Source organism: Hyaena hyaena, unplaced genomic scaffold, assembly GCF_003009895.1.
Source record: "Hyaena hyaena isolate Hyena2069 unplaced genomic scaffold, ASM300989v1 scaffold_386, whole genome shotgun sequence".
NCBI lineage: Eukaryota > Metazoa > Chordata > Mammalia > Carnivora > Hyaenidae > Hyaena > Hyaena hyaena.
The window spans coordinates 1665154-1681303 of record NW_024081020.1 but is presented as its reverse complement, the minus strand read 5'-3'; the positions used below and the strand labels follow the sequence as shown (position 1 = coordinate 1681303).

Here is a 16150-nt window from a genome sequence, read left to right as displayed (position 1 = left end):
GACCTGAGCCGAAGTCGGACGCTTAACCGACTAAGCCACTCAGGTGCCCTGGGAGAGTCGTGTTTAAATGGGGGTGATGCGGGGCGCCTGGGTGGCTCAGTTGGTTAAGCATCTGACTTTGGCTCAGGTCATGGTCTCATGGTCTGTGGGTTCGGGCCCCGCGTTGGGCTCTGTGCTGGCTCAGAGCCCAGGGCCTGTTTCAGATTTTCTCTCTCTCTCTCTCTCTCAGAAATAAATAAAACATTAAAAAAATAAATAAATGGGGGAGACGCCGTGCCTGGGAAGGGCTAGGATGAAATCTCCTAGACGGCACTGTTGCCCACCCCACATTCTGCACCAGGAACATGGAAATCACCCGTCTGCTCAAGTCCTGGGCCCCATATCACATGTGTCAGCAAGTCCTGGTGGGGCTTCCTGAGAAATGGCTGCCCCTTCCCACCTCCTTGAGGAACCACGAAGCGCTGGAGGAGAACAGGAAGGACTTGAAGGACAGTCCAGCACCTCTCCTAAGCCAGAGACCAGGGGGGACGTGTGGGCATCGGGACTGTGCGCGTGGCCCATGGGGCCACAGGGTTACAATGAAAGCAGGCTGCCAGGCAAACTTCCACACCTCCGTCTCCCACCTGTCCTGCGTGTCGGGGGTGGTTATTTTTAGAAGGAACGCATGCTGGAGAAAGTGCCTTATTCATCCTTGAGGTTAGCAAGGCCTCCAGAAAGAACAGAGGGGACTGTGTCTCCCTCCTGCCCCTCAAGGCTCACCGGGGTCTTGTCCGACCCTGCCTGGGCCTGCGTACTTGGTTGAGCTAACATTTATCCAGGCTTGCCTCCTGCCAGGCCCCGGGCTTCCTCAGGCCTGGGTCAGGCTAGCCAAGGGCAGGGAACCAGAATGGGGGAGAGGGGGAGGCAACCTGGGCCCAGGCACCGATCGGGTCTCTGCTCCCCCCATGCCAACCCCGACCAGCCCCTAGGGCTCCCCTTGTGCAGTGGGACAGTGCACCGCCAAGGGACAGTGTCACCGGATCCCATGGAGGGACAGGACCCTCACGTGGGCAGGAAGAGGTGCCCCTCCAACATGGACCCAGGTGCTTCCCAGCCCCAGGGCTCCCATCTAGCTGAGACCAGGACTAGCCTTGGGCACCTCACTTCACACTTCAGTTTCTGCGTCTGTAAAGTGGGACTTTTGCAAGGATTTGATGGGATCCAGCCTGCAACAGGACTCCCCACCCCACGCACCATTCATTCCTGTGCCCTGTGCACCCAGCGAGGAGGAAGGACTCCTGCCCTCGGGGTCCAGCCAGAGCTGGAGACGGCTAAGAGAGGTGGGGAGGCCATGTGGGGGAAGCTGGTCCTGCCCTGGGCGGCCCCTCCCCTGCCCCACCCCCAGTGTAGGGCACCCAGTGCCACTCACTTGGTGCTCTGGCCTGTCAGCCTGGGCTCCAAGTCTAGGCCCTTGTCTGGAAGGCCACGGCCAAACCCAAATCGTCCCCAGCCCCTTGAGTCCCCAGGAAGCATGCCCACCGGCCACCAGCAGAGCCTTTATTTCTGCTTCATACCGAGGAGCAAGGAGGGTGTGATGGGCCCTCTGGGCTGTGGACTGGTGAGGGCGGCCCGGGGTCCTGGCCACACCCCATGAGGCTGTGCTCTCCCTGCTCCAAGCAGCAGCCCTGCTGCCCTGGGGCTGAGGCCTCTCAGCTGTCAGCGAGCAGGGGTGAGGGGTGCCGAGCCCTAGTCTTCTCACTGGGGGGCCTGGGCCTGGCAGCTGCCACACTCACTGCCAGCGTCATCCGGAACCTTCCCTGGTGCTCCTGGCAGACTTGCTGAGGGGGCTGCAGAAACAGAAAGACCTCTGTGTTGGTGAGGCTGCCTTCCTGACGGGATTGCAATGAGACGGGAGGAGGGGGCTGCACCCAGGTGGGGACAGGCAAGGCCACGCTCCGGGAGCATCTGCCCACCTGGAGACCTCCCCACAGCCCGAGCCCGGCGGTTACCCGTGGCATGGTCCCGGGTGCGGCTCTTGGCCCTGGGGGGACGTGATAGAGATGGAGGAGGCCTTGGGGGAAGCTGAGGGGTCCCCTTCTGGGCCCAGGCTGGTGGGGGGGCTGACATGTGAGGAGGGGGAGGGGACAGGCTGGGTGCCAGGCAGCCCCAGAGAGGCTGAATTTGTTATCTCATCAGGGGACAGACTTCCCAGAGGACAAAACTTCCCAGGGCACAGCTCACCCCTCGTGTGGCCTCCGTGGAGGCCCCCAATGCCCAGCCTCACCCCTGGTGTCGGGAACACCCCTCTCCTAGCCACACACCCTCCCCCAGGGCTCTGGCAGTCCCTTGGCCTTTGGCCTTTGACCAGGCACCTATGGCTAGTGCAGGAGCCTGCCGCCAGGCTGGCCCACCGCCCCATCCCACGGGCACCTGGGCTGGCCCTTTTAACACCCGCTTGTCCCATAGGCAATGAATCCGGAGTGAGAGGGGAAGAGGAATTAGGACAGTGGGAGCATATAGTCCTGTGCCCATCAGATGCTTAACGGGCACCTCTGATGGACTGGGCTTGGGGCCACCACAGTCAATGGGGCCCTTAAGGGCAGGAGGAGGAGGCATGTGGACAAAGAAGGTCAAGGTCAGGAGGCTTCTGGGTGCCCAAGCAGAGGCTTCGAGGACCGGCAGATTGCGGGGGGGTGGGGGGGGCAGTGCACACAGGCTGCAGGGGTGGAGGGCCCTGCTTGTGCAAGCAGGTAGGAGGAGCCCCGGCTACCAACCCCCATGGGCAGCCCCTCACTCACCAGAAGCAACCTGGCTCTGGGCTGACCCCCTCAGGGCGCCCTCTGGGGGCCAACGCAGCTCCCCACTCTCCACAGAACCCACCTCGCTGGACTCCACCACGATGGAGGGCAGTCGCTGGCCCAGCCGAGGGCCCTTCTCCCGGGAACCTGCCACAGCCTGCAGGGAGGAAGGGCACAGGTCAGGGCAATGCCCGGCCCTGGGCTCCCTGCTCCCCCCACACCTGTCCTGCATTGTGTCCACTGGGGGAATCGGGGCTCTCCCCACCCAGGCTGCAGGAATGAGGGTGTGTGTGTGTGTGTGTGTGTGTGTGTGTGAGTGTGTGTGGCCATGCAGGTGCCAGCCTCTCCCCCATCCCACACTGTGGCCGGAGCACCACTCAGCACCTCTCCCTGGGGAGCAGCAGCTCTCCCTGGGGCTCCAAAGAAGCCTCACCTGGGTTCAGCCCTCAGGCCCATTTCACAGACAAGAGCCTGAGGCCAGAGAGGCCAAGGCCACAGGGCTTCTGTGCCTCCCCAACTCCCTCCTGTGTCCTGTGCGGCCCCTTCCTGGGGTCTTCGCTGCTAGGCCCTTGGTCCCTCCCGTCAGAGGAGCTGGGAAGCTGTTGCCATGGCAACCTGAGTGGGGCGCTCTGGGCTCATTGTTCAATGCCCACAGGAGTGTGCGGGGGCTGCCTCCCCATGCCCTCCTGGTGCCCTCAGCATCCCCGCCTCCCATTCAAGGCCTTCCAAGGTAGAGGCCCAGCCCTCCGGCCCTAATGCCACAGCAGCACTGCCGCCCGCCCTGTCCCACGTCCAGGCCTCTGCTCCAGCAGGTCTCCCTTCCCGGACCTCCCCACCCCCCACCTCTTCTACATACAAGGACAGCCGCTTGGTGCCTGTCTTCCTTTCCCTGCTAGCACGAGGGCTTGAAGGAGCATCCAGAACATCCAGCCTGCACTCCCTGCAGAGACTTCACTTTATAGCTGTATCAGCGCAGCCCCCAAAACCTAGAGCCGAGGGCAGAGGCCTCTGCATTGCCTCAGCCAGCAGAGAGCACAGTGCTTTGGGGGGCAAGCCCTGGCCGCTGCTGAGACACCGGCGAGGCTCGGTCTCCAAGTGCTTTATGCCTCAGACTTCTATGGAAGAGCAACCACTTCTCCCAGCCAGATGGGTAAACTGAGGCACGCTCCAAATCATGGCCAGGGCCTGAGGCTGGCTTCCTCCCGTCCCCCAGCGCTGGAAGACCCCAGGGCCCCAGCTACGTACCTTCCCTGCTGGGCCTCCAGCCTCCTCAGCCGGGCTTGGCTCTGGCACGGTGGGCTGGGGAGCACTCATGCTGGTCTGCTGTCCGTCTGCATGAGGATGGGGAGAGACGAGGCCACGTGCTGGATCCACTCTCCCCCGGAAGCTTCGGACCGCTCCAGCCCACAGCCAGCCCGCCCTGGGCCTACTGCCCACTGCCCCTCGGCTCCCTGTCACCACTGCTCCCTGCCCACGCCCACCCGCCATGGGGGAGGGGCACTGGACAGGCGCCACACAACGTGCCCGGGTTGCAGAGAGGCAGGAGCAGAGTTGGAGAGGCTGGCTCAGCCCCAAGGCCCGTGAAGGCTTCCCTGAGGAGGGCCAGCTGATCTGAGGCCTCAGGGATGAGCAGGAGGCAGCCAGGCCAGTGGAGAGAAGATGTTCCGCGCAGGGAACAGCACAGGCGGGCACAGAGATGGGAGGACCCAATCGGGTTCTTGCGTAGGAGGCTGGGAGCAGCGTGAGCCAGGTTCAGGTCGGCCTGAGGCAAAGGTGGCCAGGTCCTCTCGGAGAGCTGACAGCCCACACACACCCAGGGCCGGGCCCTTGACATCCACAGCCAAAGGGAACCCGGCATCCTGCACTTGGTCATGCCCGCTCAGGCCAACGCAGGCGCCAGGAGCCCAGCCAGAGACAGCACAGCAAGAACTTGGGAGGAGGGGCCCCAGCCTGAGTCTCCACCTGCACCTGGCGCAGGCGGACTGGGGGTGGGTCTGGCAGGCGACATCTAACTTCAGCGCAGCCTGGGAGGGGGCCAGGCAAGGGGCAGGAGTGCTGGGAGGGAAGCGGGCAGAGCGACCAGTAACCAGTAGGATGGACTCTTTGTGAGACCTTTGCTGGTGGGGGCGGGGGGAGAGGGTCCTGTGGGCTCCCAGTGCAGAGGGGAGGGTTGCTCTTCTGATATATGGGGTTTCTTTCACTGAACACCCAGCTCGGTTCAGTTCAGGTCCCACGGAGGCCCAGGGAGGGCTGGGAGGGGGGCCCTATACCTCTAGCCAATCCCAGAGCCCGAGGAAGGCAGCCCCTACCCTCCCTCACAGAGCGCAATGCCCGGGGTCAGATCCTCCACGTGAGCCCCTCCTGCAATCCCAGCCCAGGACTCAGAACCTCAGCCAGAGCCCGGGGCAGCCGGGGGCTGGGGTGGGGGGCACCAAGAGACTGGACGCAGAGATGCAGAGACTCCAGAAGGAGCCCAGAGGGAAGGCAAGAAAACAGCTGGCCACAGAGACAAAGCAGAGACGACAGGAGGGAGGGTACGGACAGAGGGAGAGACAGATGGACAGACGAAACGAGAGAGACAGGGTTGGGAGAGACAGCTGTTACCTTGGGCTGAGCAAGGGGCCAGACAGGCAGAGAGCAAGTCCCTCAGGGCAGCCTCCCCTGTCTGGCGCCAGCGGCCACTGGACCATCAAGGGCTCCCACCACCCACACCGCCGCAGGCCCCCAGGTGCGGAAGGCCAGGCTGTGCACAGCCCCCAGGGGCACTGCTCTGGCCCAAAGCCCGGCGCCCAGCAGCGGGGGACTGACCACGGCCCCCACTCCCTCCTCTCTCCCAGGGAACTCCGGAGCCCCCCTTCCAAGTTCCCCCTTCCTCCTCTCCCAGCCCTGGCCGCCAGGGCGCACCGGGGGCGAGGGCCCAGACCTGGGTGGGGAGGGGGCGCCCCCTGCGCCTCACTCACACTCACCCTCTCCTGCTGGCTGCTTGCGCCGGGTTGCCACTCTGGGCTCGGAGCTGCCAGCCCGGTTGGCCCGCCCTCGCTCCTGCCCTCCCTCCCCCGCGCTCTCCGCCCACACCCGCTCGCCGGGTCCCCCATTCACACTCAGGCCCCTGGGCGCTTCCGCCCTCCCGGTCCCAGCTCCCAGGTAGCACCTCGGCCTCATCCTCCCTGTGACAAAACCGTGTCCCTCACAGCCTGATCCCCAACCGCTCGAGACCCTAAGCCTCAGGTTGGTGGTTCAGGAATCTGAGGGGTGAAAATTCGATGGGGCCGGATGCACGGAGAGAGGATACCCTCCAGTTTGAAGGAGGGAAAAGAAGGGAAACACCCAGGTAGGATGGCCAACGTGATGGGGGTGGGGTGGGGGTGGGGTATGTCCCTGCACTGCTAACCTCTCATCTTCATCCCCAACGCCATTCCCAAAAAAGGAACAAAACAGTCCTGGGACAGTTTCATTCAGCCTGGTGTGCAGACCTGATACCAGAGGCCAAGATGCGTAACCTCTAATCGTCATGACTCCCCACCCTTCCACCATCCAGCACCTGACATCCACCATCTGGATGTTATCAACATCCAGCCTCTAGCCAACATCCACAGCCCACCATCCAACCATCGTCTATACCCACCACCTATTCATGTATCTTCTATTATCTGGTCACCATCAAACCACCATCCAACATTCATTAACCATCTAACCCCAATCACCACCCTCTATCCAACCACCATTCATCAACCATGCATCCATCCATTCCACCCATGCCCACTATGTGCCAAGCATCAACACACCACAAAAGTACCCATCAGTCTAACATTACTTCACCTTCTATTCACCCATGACCTATCCACCCATCATCCACAATCTATCAGCTTTCTATCAACACTTAACTACTAGCCGTCTACCATTCATTTATCCATCCACCATATGTCTGGTTGTCACTACTCAATCTATCATCTATCTACTCTCCATTTATCTGGATTTATCCACCACCACCCATCCACTAGCCTCCATCTATCCAATAAGCCACAAATTCATCCATCCACAATTCAGTTACCAATTAGTTGCCATCGCTCCTCTATTCATATTTCTATGAACTACAACACACCATCCACCCACTCACCAATGCTTACCCAACCCTTATCCCTATCCACCACATATCTGTCCACTCATTGTCCATCTCACACTGTCCTCTATCCATCTATCGCTCATCCAGCCGTAATTCACTATTCATCTAAAACCCATTTGGGGCATCTGGGTGGCTCAGTCAGTTAAGCATCAGACTTTGGTTCAGGTCATGATCTCACAACACATGAGTCTGAGCCCCACATCGGGCACTGTGCTGACAGCTCAGAGCCTGGAGCCTACTTTGGATTCTGTATCTCTCTTTCTCGCTGCCCTCCTCTTCTCTCTCTCTCAAAATAAACATTTGAAAAATTAAAAAAAAATAAAACCCAGTAAAGTATCATCTACCATCATCCATTCTAGAAAAATTTATTGAGTGCCTTCTATGTACCAACTATTGTTCTAGTAGAGAGATAGCAGTGAGCATTCACCCACCATAACCTCATCCACCATTATAATCCATCTATGATCCATCCGTTTATCATCTGTACATCAGCTCCCACTCATTATTCACTATCCATTCAATATCCATCTTTATTTATTATTCATTCACCATCCACTTGCCATCTATCCATCTTCCTCCATCTATACATTAAAGCAGCCATTGACCATACACCACTCACCATCTGCAATCCATCCACCATCTCTCCAACATCTTCCCCTTCACAATTCACCTTTCATTCATCCATTTTCCAAGATATAGCCACCTGTGATTTAATCATCATCATTTCATTACCTAATCATCATCTATTCATCCAGGATCCAACTATTCATTATCTATCCACCACTCGCCTTCCATCTGCACTTCCATAGTACACAAACCATTATCCATTGGCCTAGCACCCATTCATTTATCATCTATTCCTCATTCATGTACCATTCAGCTTCTTCTACACCAGTCACAGTCCATCCATCAATCATACATCTACTCACATGTACCTGCCATTTATCCATCCATTCTCTATGGATAGATGCATCAAAACATCCACTCACTGTTTATCCACCATCCACCCATGCTTCCATGATTCATCCACACACCAAGTATCCACTATCCACCACCTACTACCTGCAATTCACCTTCTATCTATACATTCTCTCAGTATCCATCTATCAATTTTGTGTCCACATCCATCCACCCTCCATCTATCAATCTACAGTCTATTTATCAGCTCATCACTTAATCAATTACCATTACACAAATGCATCCACCATTCACCATCTTCCATCTCTCCATCATCTAGCATCTCCATCTACTAAGCTTCCAGTACTAACCCAACCATTATCTATACGGTCATTCATGTCACACACACACGTTCTACCATTGCATCCATCTTTCCTCCATTAATTCACCTCTCCATCCAGTTATTCATCCTCTACCAGCCAGCCAGACATCTTGTAATTCACCCATCCATCATTCTGCCATTCATTTATCCATTATTCTTATTTCCTTATGTTACCCGTACACATAAACATCGGGTAACCTTTCTTGCTTCTCTCTACCACCCATCTCCATCATTCATCCACCCACCCATCTTCTCACCATTCTGTCACCCATTCACTCATACACTAAACATTTATTAATAAATATTAGTATTAAACACGTTTTACTCAGTGTAGTGCTGGGTTCTAGGATCATCGGGATGAATCAGATCCATCCAAAATTCACGGTCTGATGAATTCACAATCTGATGACCCAAAAAGGGTAAACCAGTCAGACAGAGAGATGTCATTGTAGAAATGCATGTTGTGCCTAAATCTCAGTGCCTCCATCTTCTGGCCATGGGACGGGTGGAGCTCTGTGCACAAGATCCCCTGGAGAAGGGTGGTGGGAGCGGGGAGACGCCGCAGCAGAGGCCTGAGCTGGCACGGTGGCTGCGGTTTGGGGGACCTGATGACGTGGGTATAAAGAGGGGTAAGAAAGGAAAAGGAGGTTGGCGGAGGTCATGCAAGGCTAGGAATACCCGGCTTGGGGATAGGTGCCGGGTGATGGGTCCCTGGTGACAACAGGGGCCTCTGGGAGGGTTTTAGGCAGGTAGGCGCCCCGGTCAGCTGCGTTCTGCCAGAGGAGCCCCCATCCATGCCCACACGCCGAGAGTGCCTGAGCCAGGAGGGCAGGAGCTTGCCTGAGAGTCACACAGCAATGCCAGAGCCGCCCCTGCGTCTGCAACTGCACCGTCTCGGCAAGCAGACACCCTTGCATCGGGAAAGTGTGCTGGCATGCTCCCATTTCCACCCCCGCCCCCCCTCCCCTAAAGGCCACCCTACCCCCTTCCCACGTGGGCAGAAATTGCTTTCCCTGCTTGTTAAGGAGGGCGCTGGCTGTCACCCGAGGTGCTGGTTTTCGTCCAAGGTGTTAGCTGACAAGGGCCTCAGGCTCCTGGGGATGCTCCTAATAGGGTCCTCGGGAAGCATACAGGCCCCTGGGGCTCCCAGCTGGTGGCTCCCAGCTGGTGGGGCAGCCGGCGGGGGCCGGGATGTCTTTAAAGACAGGCCTGGAGGCGCATATCTGAGCCTGCAGAGGCAACCCCGGCTGCCTGCCCTCCGTCCCGCGCCTCTCGCAGGAGACAGGCACACCTGGAGGCAGGAGCTGTGTCCGGGCCACGCCCGGCCTTTGCTGTGTGTCCTGGGGGCGCCCTGCCCCTCTCTGGACCCGTCGCCGCTGCCTCTGTCGTAGGATAGAGGAGACCAGGTGTGAGTCAGGACCAGCCGTCGCTGGTGTTCCCGCGGTGACGGCCGCCGCCGGACCAGAATTATCCCCTCAACAACCCCTCACCCACACACCCTCCAAGGCTTGAACGCGGTGTGGGCGGCCGGCCTGGGGTGGGTGGGGTCCTGGGTCTGGTCCAGGAAGGCTTGCTCTGCTCGCCCTCTTGCGGTCATTCTGGGGTAAAACAGCCCAGACTCCCGGGTCGCCACCGCAGAGCAGGGACAATACATTTGGGTGTCAATCTGAAACATTTAATGTTTTGAGGTGCGACTTTGAGCACCATTTTCCTATGCTTTCTCCTCACGTGCTGATCCTCTATGAGAGGCAGGTCAAGGACTGAGCCGCTATGGCCCTTGGTCCTAAGGGTCCTAAGCAAATGACCCCAGGCAAGGAGAGGACCGGCCAGGGGACGGAAGAAGGAAGGTCGACGACAGAAAACCCCCTTCTAATGACTGTCTCATCGCGATAAAATTTTCACCTGTCTTGCACCAACACTGAATCTTCAGCCCTTAAAGACTGATCGACTGCACCAAGTTTCTGGACGTTTCTCTCTAAGGGAAATAATCAGATTTCAGAGTTTTGTAAATACCTTAATAAGAGAGTCACACCAATGGAGGCACTTCCCACAGTCCCCCGGAATGAGGGTGAGCAGGCGGGCGGGCACAGCGCACAGTGGCCACGACACAGCATCCCTGAGGCCTGCAAGTGGGTGGGACGGTCCCCTGTGGGGTGGGGCGGAATCTGTCCTCCCTGGGGGGTGGGGACAGGAGGAGGGCCCGGGCCTGTCCTCCAGACCTGAACCGCCCCTCTTGACCTGCACTGCGCAGGACTGAGCCTGACTGGGAAGGGGGCGTCAGGGTGAATGGGGGCCCCAGGCGGGGTGCCACCGGGGATGCCAGGCCCACCGCTCCGGGTCTCCAGGGGCCTGGGCTGGACACCCACCGTGGGCCGCAGCGCTTCGTTTGCGCACCCCTCCCAGCCTGGGAGACCAGCCGCTCAGTGTCCTGGGCTCTGGTGATGGCAGGCCACGGGGCAGCCGCGTGCAGAGCCAGAGCCTGGGGGCGTCCACCCCTACGCCTCCCCCTCGGCGGGCGCTGCACCCCGCTCTCCCCTCGGAGTCTGTGGCCTGGTCTCAGTTTCCCTGAGCCTTGGGCCCTCCCTTCCTCCCCGTGGGGTGGGGACGGACGCAGATTCCAGGCTGGGGGAGCCAGAGGGGATCTGGCTGATATTCCTTCCCCACTCGCGCCGCCTGCGGCCTCTACCCCTGGCACAGAGGCAAAACAGGCTCGGAAGAGTGGGTGGGCGGGAGAATGGGAGACAGAGCTGTCCAGGATCGGGGGGGCCTGGGAGGGAGGAGGAGGAAGGGGCTTGCTTCCCATTTCACATTTGCCCGCTGGTCCCCTGCGCTGGGAGCTCCATTTGGGAGCAGAGGGGAGGGGAGCAGGGGCTTTGGTTACAGCCCAGTGGGGTCTGATCTGCAGCTCCGTGGTCTGAGAGGAGCTGACGGTGCTTGATTTCCAGCTTGGAGGACAGGTGACCTTGGACAGGTGGGGACGGCAGCAAGAGAGGCAGCCCAAGTGTGGAGGCCCCGGCTGGGGCAGGTGAGGGCAGGGCGCTGCTGGGACCTGAGGCTGGTCCCAGGGCAGAGCTCACCCAGGCAGCAGGGGAGGACGAGAGCTGTCCAAGGTCATGGTGCCTGCTGAGCTCTTCCCAGCTGCACCCTGCCAGCAGAGAGCAGGGCACATCCGGCCTCGGGCCCACCCACCACCCACCACTGGGGGACCGGGGGACCCCTGTCCCCAGCCCTTCCTGCTTCCTCACCCCAACACATTCTGAGAAACTGAGGATGGGCAGGACACGTGGTGGTGAGGTGGGGGTGGGGTGTCAGGGGTTCGATCTTTAGAGCCTCCAGAGGTTGGCCCACTGCCAGGACCCTGGGAGACACCCCGGGTCTCACCAGATGTGGCCACCCATCCCCACCCCACCAAGCCGCAGTTTCTGGTCACAAAGGTGGTGACAGGTCCTTCCGGGAGTGATGGTAAATGACCCTGCCGTGAGCCGCCTTTGTGTAACAATTGTGTTTAGAATACGTGCCCCTTTAATGCACGGATGTGTGCATAGCATGGGATGTTCTGGAATGATACACGGTAATTCTGGCAGAGTTTATATAGCACTTCCTGTGTATAAGGTACTGTCTGGATGCTTTGCCTAGCTGAGCTAATCGTGGGGACCCTGGAAGGATGGTACATTATTAGCCCATTCTATGGAGGAGACCAAGGCACAGAGAGGCTGGAACTTGCCCACGGTCACAGAGCTGAGTGAGAGGCGAGGCTGGGATTTAGGGGCGGCACATGAGACTGCTCACACAGGGCTCGGTTGCTGCTCCGGCGTCCTAGAGGAGGTGGGGGGGGGCACACCTCTGGCCATACCTCCATTTAATACTGGCCACATCCCAGCTGGTCTGCCAGCCCTCTTGGCAACCCTGGGGAGGGGGGCTGTCAACCTCCGTTCCCTGTAAGTGCTAGACACAGGCTTTGAGGGAAGCAGCTTGCCTCAGGGCTCTCAGTGCTGAACTGAGCTCGATTCCTGCCTTCCAAGATGGGGGGGCCGCAGGCGAACCCTGGAGCCCCTCTCCTGAAGCCCCCGGGGGGGGGGGGCAGTGTGGGTGGGTGTTAGGCTCAGGGATGGCATAGAAACTGCCCACTCCTGGCAGCCTCCTGTTTGATCGGTTCTTTGGGCCTATGGGAGCTGAGCTCTAAAAGCCCTGTGTGAACCGAGTGCTGGGAGTCAAAGCCCTGACAGTGGGCCTGGGGAGGAGGAGTCAGATGGCATGGGGATGGGAGGAACAGCCCCTCTTCCCCAGCCCCAACTGCGGGGGTCACGGCCCGGAGGCAGAGGCCGAGCAGGCTGAGAGGTGGGGCCCGGCACCCCTGATCCTGCCCTGCCCTGTCCTGTGCCGGGAGCAGCCAGAGAGAATGCACGCCCAGGCCCAGGCACTTCCCCTACTGCCTGGCACCCCATCTTGGTCCCGCCCCACCCCCACCGCACCCCTGGCAGGTCATTCTGCAGACCACAAGACTGCAGACGCACCAGGTGAGGATTGTGAGTTGGGAGCAGAGGCCACCAAACCCTGCACGTCGGGAGTGGGCGCCCTGAGCGACGCAGGGGTAGGGTGAACGGGTGGGGAAAGACCAAAGAAGAACTGGTGTGGTGGCACCCGGGCAGCAGGCCCTGGGGGAAGCAGAGCCCCCTCCCCCACAGTCAGCAGGGAGACCTGGCACTGAGGGTCTTGAAAGCCCATTTCGGGAGATTATCTTCTGAGCTCTGCCTGGGGCGAGGGGCCATGAGGTCTGTGACAGCAGCAATTCTAACGAGGAAAGAGAAGGGAGTGATGAAGTGCCCTGGATGCTCACTCTGCCCATTACCTCGCTTAATCCTCACCAGGTGGGGAGCATTATACCCATTCAGCAGGTAAGGGGTAATTTGCTAATGGGTTTAATCTTCTCCCGGAGGGGACTGGCCACAGGCCGTGTCCAAAGCAGATGTCACCCTGAAGGTGCAGAGACACTCCCGAGGTGCTGGGGAGCCTCTGGCAAGCACATGCGAGAGGGGATCAGCAGGGCAGGGCTTGCAAACTCACACTCGGGGCTGGGTCAAGGTGCCAGGGGAACAGGAAGTGGCACTTGAGAAGCTGTCTGGCCCTCCCTCCTCGCGCCACCCTCGCCGCCCACCGGGCTCCCAGCCTCCTTCCTTCATGCACACGCGTCTCTGCGGGCGCTTTCTCTGTGTCTGATCCGGGCGGGGCACTCGCTCATGCCTCTGACTGTCCAGGTCCCCCATGCTGTTGTATGGGCGGCGGAAAGGACAGCGGTGCGGGAAGAGCCGTGGCCCAGAGATGTGGGTGGCAGGAAACCGCAGGAAGCACCACCAGGGTCACAGCAGGACCCCGTGGCGACTGGCGGGAAAAGTGGGACCACGGCGGGAGTCCCATCAGCCGCCCCCACGCGTGTGCAGGCCCGCCCCCCTCTCTGGCATCTCACGCTGGCCACCTTCTGCTCTCACTCTGCACTGGGGGGTTCTCTGCCTGGAGAGAGATCATAGCTGCAGAGGGGCCCCCCTGAGCCCCCCATCTGTAAGGCAGGCAGGCCCCCCCCCATCACCTTGCCGTGTCAGCTCTCCTTGAAACAATCACCACTCTTCAAAATTCTTCCCAGTCTTCTGTGCATGGGTCTGCAGTCTGTCCCGGGCCTGGAGTGGACCCTCAGCTTCCCGGCCTGGCCCCTGCGGTGGCCCCCAGACCTACAGCGGCACTGGTGTAAAGCAGGCATTTGGCAGCTCTGGGCTGGTTGAATGAATGGATCAACATAATTTAAAAAATTGTTTATTTATTTTGTTATTTTTTAAAAAATGTTTTATTTATTTCTAGGAGAGAGAGAGAGAGACAGCGTGAGCAGGGGAGGGTCAGAGAGAGAAGGAGTCACAGACTCTGAAACAGGTTCCAGGCTCTGAGCTGGCTGTCAGCACAGAGCCTGACGCGGGGCTCGAACCCACGAACCGCGAGATCATGACCTAAGTGAAAGTCGGACGCTTAACCGACTAAGCCACCCAGACGCCCCTATTTATTTATTTTGAGAAAGAGAGAGGGATAGAGAGCCGAGCAGGGGAGGGGTAGAGAGAGAGGGAGAGAGAATCCCAAGCAGGCTTCACACTGTGAGCACAGAGCCTGATGTGGGGCTTGAACCCATGAACCGTTGAGATTAGGACCTGAGCTGAAACCAAGAGTCGGATGCTCAACCGACTGAACCGCGCAGGCGCCCTGGGCCTATTTAATCTTTTCATGGCTACGTGGACCATGATTTATCTATTGTCTGATGATGGAGATTCAGGTTTTCATGATTCCAACTGCAAGTAACTGATAATGACTATTGCTGTATGTGTGACTGTACCTGTCAGAGTCCCAGCAAGGGCACAAGAGAGCAGGGAAATCAAGGGCAGCAGAAAAAGTGGCCTGGTAACCAACGTGTGGGCAGGGCCCGGAGCCACTGAGGAAGGGTGGGCAAGCTCCCGGGCTGGCAGTGGTGGGGAGATTTTACTACCGCTGGGTCCCCCAGGGGCAGCAGGAAAGGGGGGTGGCTGGAGCCTGGGGACAGCTGCTCCAGAGGCTGTGGCCGCAGCAACAGGGAAGGCAGGGAGGGGAATCGATGGCCGTCTGACTCTGTGCTGAGCTCCCCATCCTGTGGGTACAACCCACCGGGGGCACGAAGCAGGCAGAGGAGGGCAGAGTGGGCCTGTGGAGGCAGAGGCACACTACCCTCCCTCGTGCCCTTCGGCGTCCACCCTGGTCCTACGGGGGAAACGAGTCCTCCACTGATCGTCCCGAGTGACGACCACTGGGGAGTGTGCCATGCTGAGCCCAAGGCTTTGGGCATCAGCAGTATAAGGGGAGAAGGGGGAGACAGGCGGGCAGGAAACAGTCAGCAAGGGGTACGCTTACCATCGCTCCTGCCTCCGGGCACGTTCTTCAACCACTGACCATGTCCCTCCTTCCACAGGCCCCTCAGCAGCACTGCTCTTTTAGTCTTGGTGGGGTGACTCAGACTTGTGTTCCTTCAGGAGCGAGTCCTTTATGGGCCTGTCATCAATGAGCTCCCTTCCCTATCCCAGTAAGAACCCTGAATCACCACGGTGACACCTCTGGGCCCCAGGCACAGTGCCCCCACCCAGTGTGTGGAACCAATTCCAATTCCCTCTGACGCTTGGGTTCAGTATCTCAGGCAGTCAGTGACTGCTCTTCTGCCTGCTGGTTTCGTGGCATGAGGAACCAGGAAGAGCCGTGGGGGAGGGGCAGCCTCGGCTTTAATTCACTGGAAGCATGACTGGGTTTCCTGATGAAGGCATTCCTCTCTTGGACACTAGCCCAAGGTCACAGGAAGGAAAGCAAAAATTCCTCCCGTGTGCTATTTGCTGTTATAGCAAGAGGGGACTCGCTCACCTCCAGTGTGGGTCCTGGACCCAGGCGTGCAGGCTGTGGAGGGAGGGCACCATATTATCTTGGGGGTCAAGGCACACACCATAGCCTGCAGGACAACGGTGTGACCTTGCCGGGCATTGCCTGTGATCTAGCACTGGAACTAGAACTCTGCAGACCATTCTAGCATTCTCTGAAGCCAGCTCCTTTGGGGTGTTGGGGCACACGGTAAGTCCAGGGAATTTCATGGGCATGGGCTCTCTCTGCCTTACTTCCTTCACCATAAAATGAGGCCTTTGGTCTAACGCAGTGTTGCCTGAGTTGCCATGGTGATGGATAAATAAAACATTCTCCAAGTCTACAAATGGTGGTGCTGGTAGAAGCGACGTGCTGGAAAGGCAAGTATTGACCTGAAATACGCAAGGGCAAATCACTGCCCGATCCACAATGGAAGGGGGCCAATGTCATCACCCTGCCACTAGGCAAGTGCCTGTTCTCCCTGGGGAACGGGGCCATATTAAGAGCCCCCTGTGAGTCCCTAATGTTGGCAAGGTGGGCACTCAGCTGTAACAGAAGTCA

At 59.0% G+C, this 16150-nt stretch overlaps 1 protein-coding gene across 2 annotated transcripts; it reads right to left on the bottom strand.

Moving 5' to 3' along the window:
• Nucleotides 1–1522: 1522 nt before the first annotated feature.
• LBHD2 (LBH domain containing 2) lies at nt 1523–13943 on the bottom strand. Of its 2 annotated transcripts, XM_039251208.1 has the most exons (7): nt 12878–12905; nt 10082–10154; nt 9223–9561; nt 8505–8784; nt 4023–4108; nt 2778–2934; nt 1523–1826 (listed from the first exon to the last, which is right to left on the bottom strand). In XM_039251208.1, exons 4-7 carry the CDS (start codon nt 8530–8532, stop codon nt 1735–1737), a joined length of 363 nt encoding a protein of 120 aa, XP_039107139.1. In that variant the 5' UTR covers nt 8533–8784; nt 9223–9561; nt 10082–10154; nt 12878–12905; the 3' UTR covers nt 1523–1734. The 2 variants fall into 2 exon arrangements, with proteins under 2 accessions (XP_039107139.1, XP_039107140.1); XM_039251209.1 differs by lacking the exons at nt 8505–8784; nt 9223–9561; nt 10082–10154; nt 12878–12905 and adding an exon at nt 13764–13943.
• Between the last annotated feature and the right edge of the window lie 2207 nt (nt 13944–16150).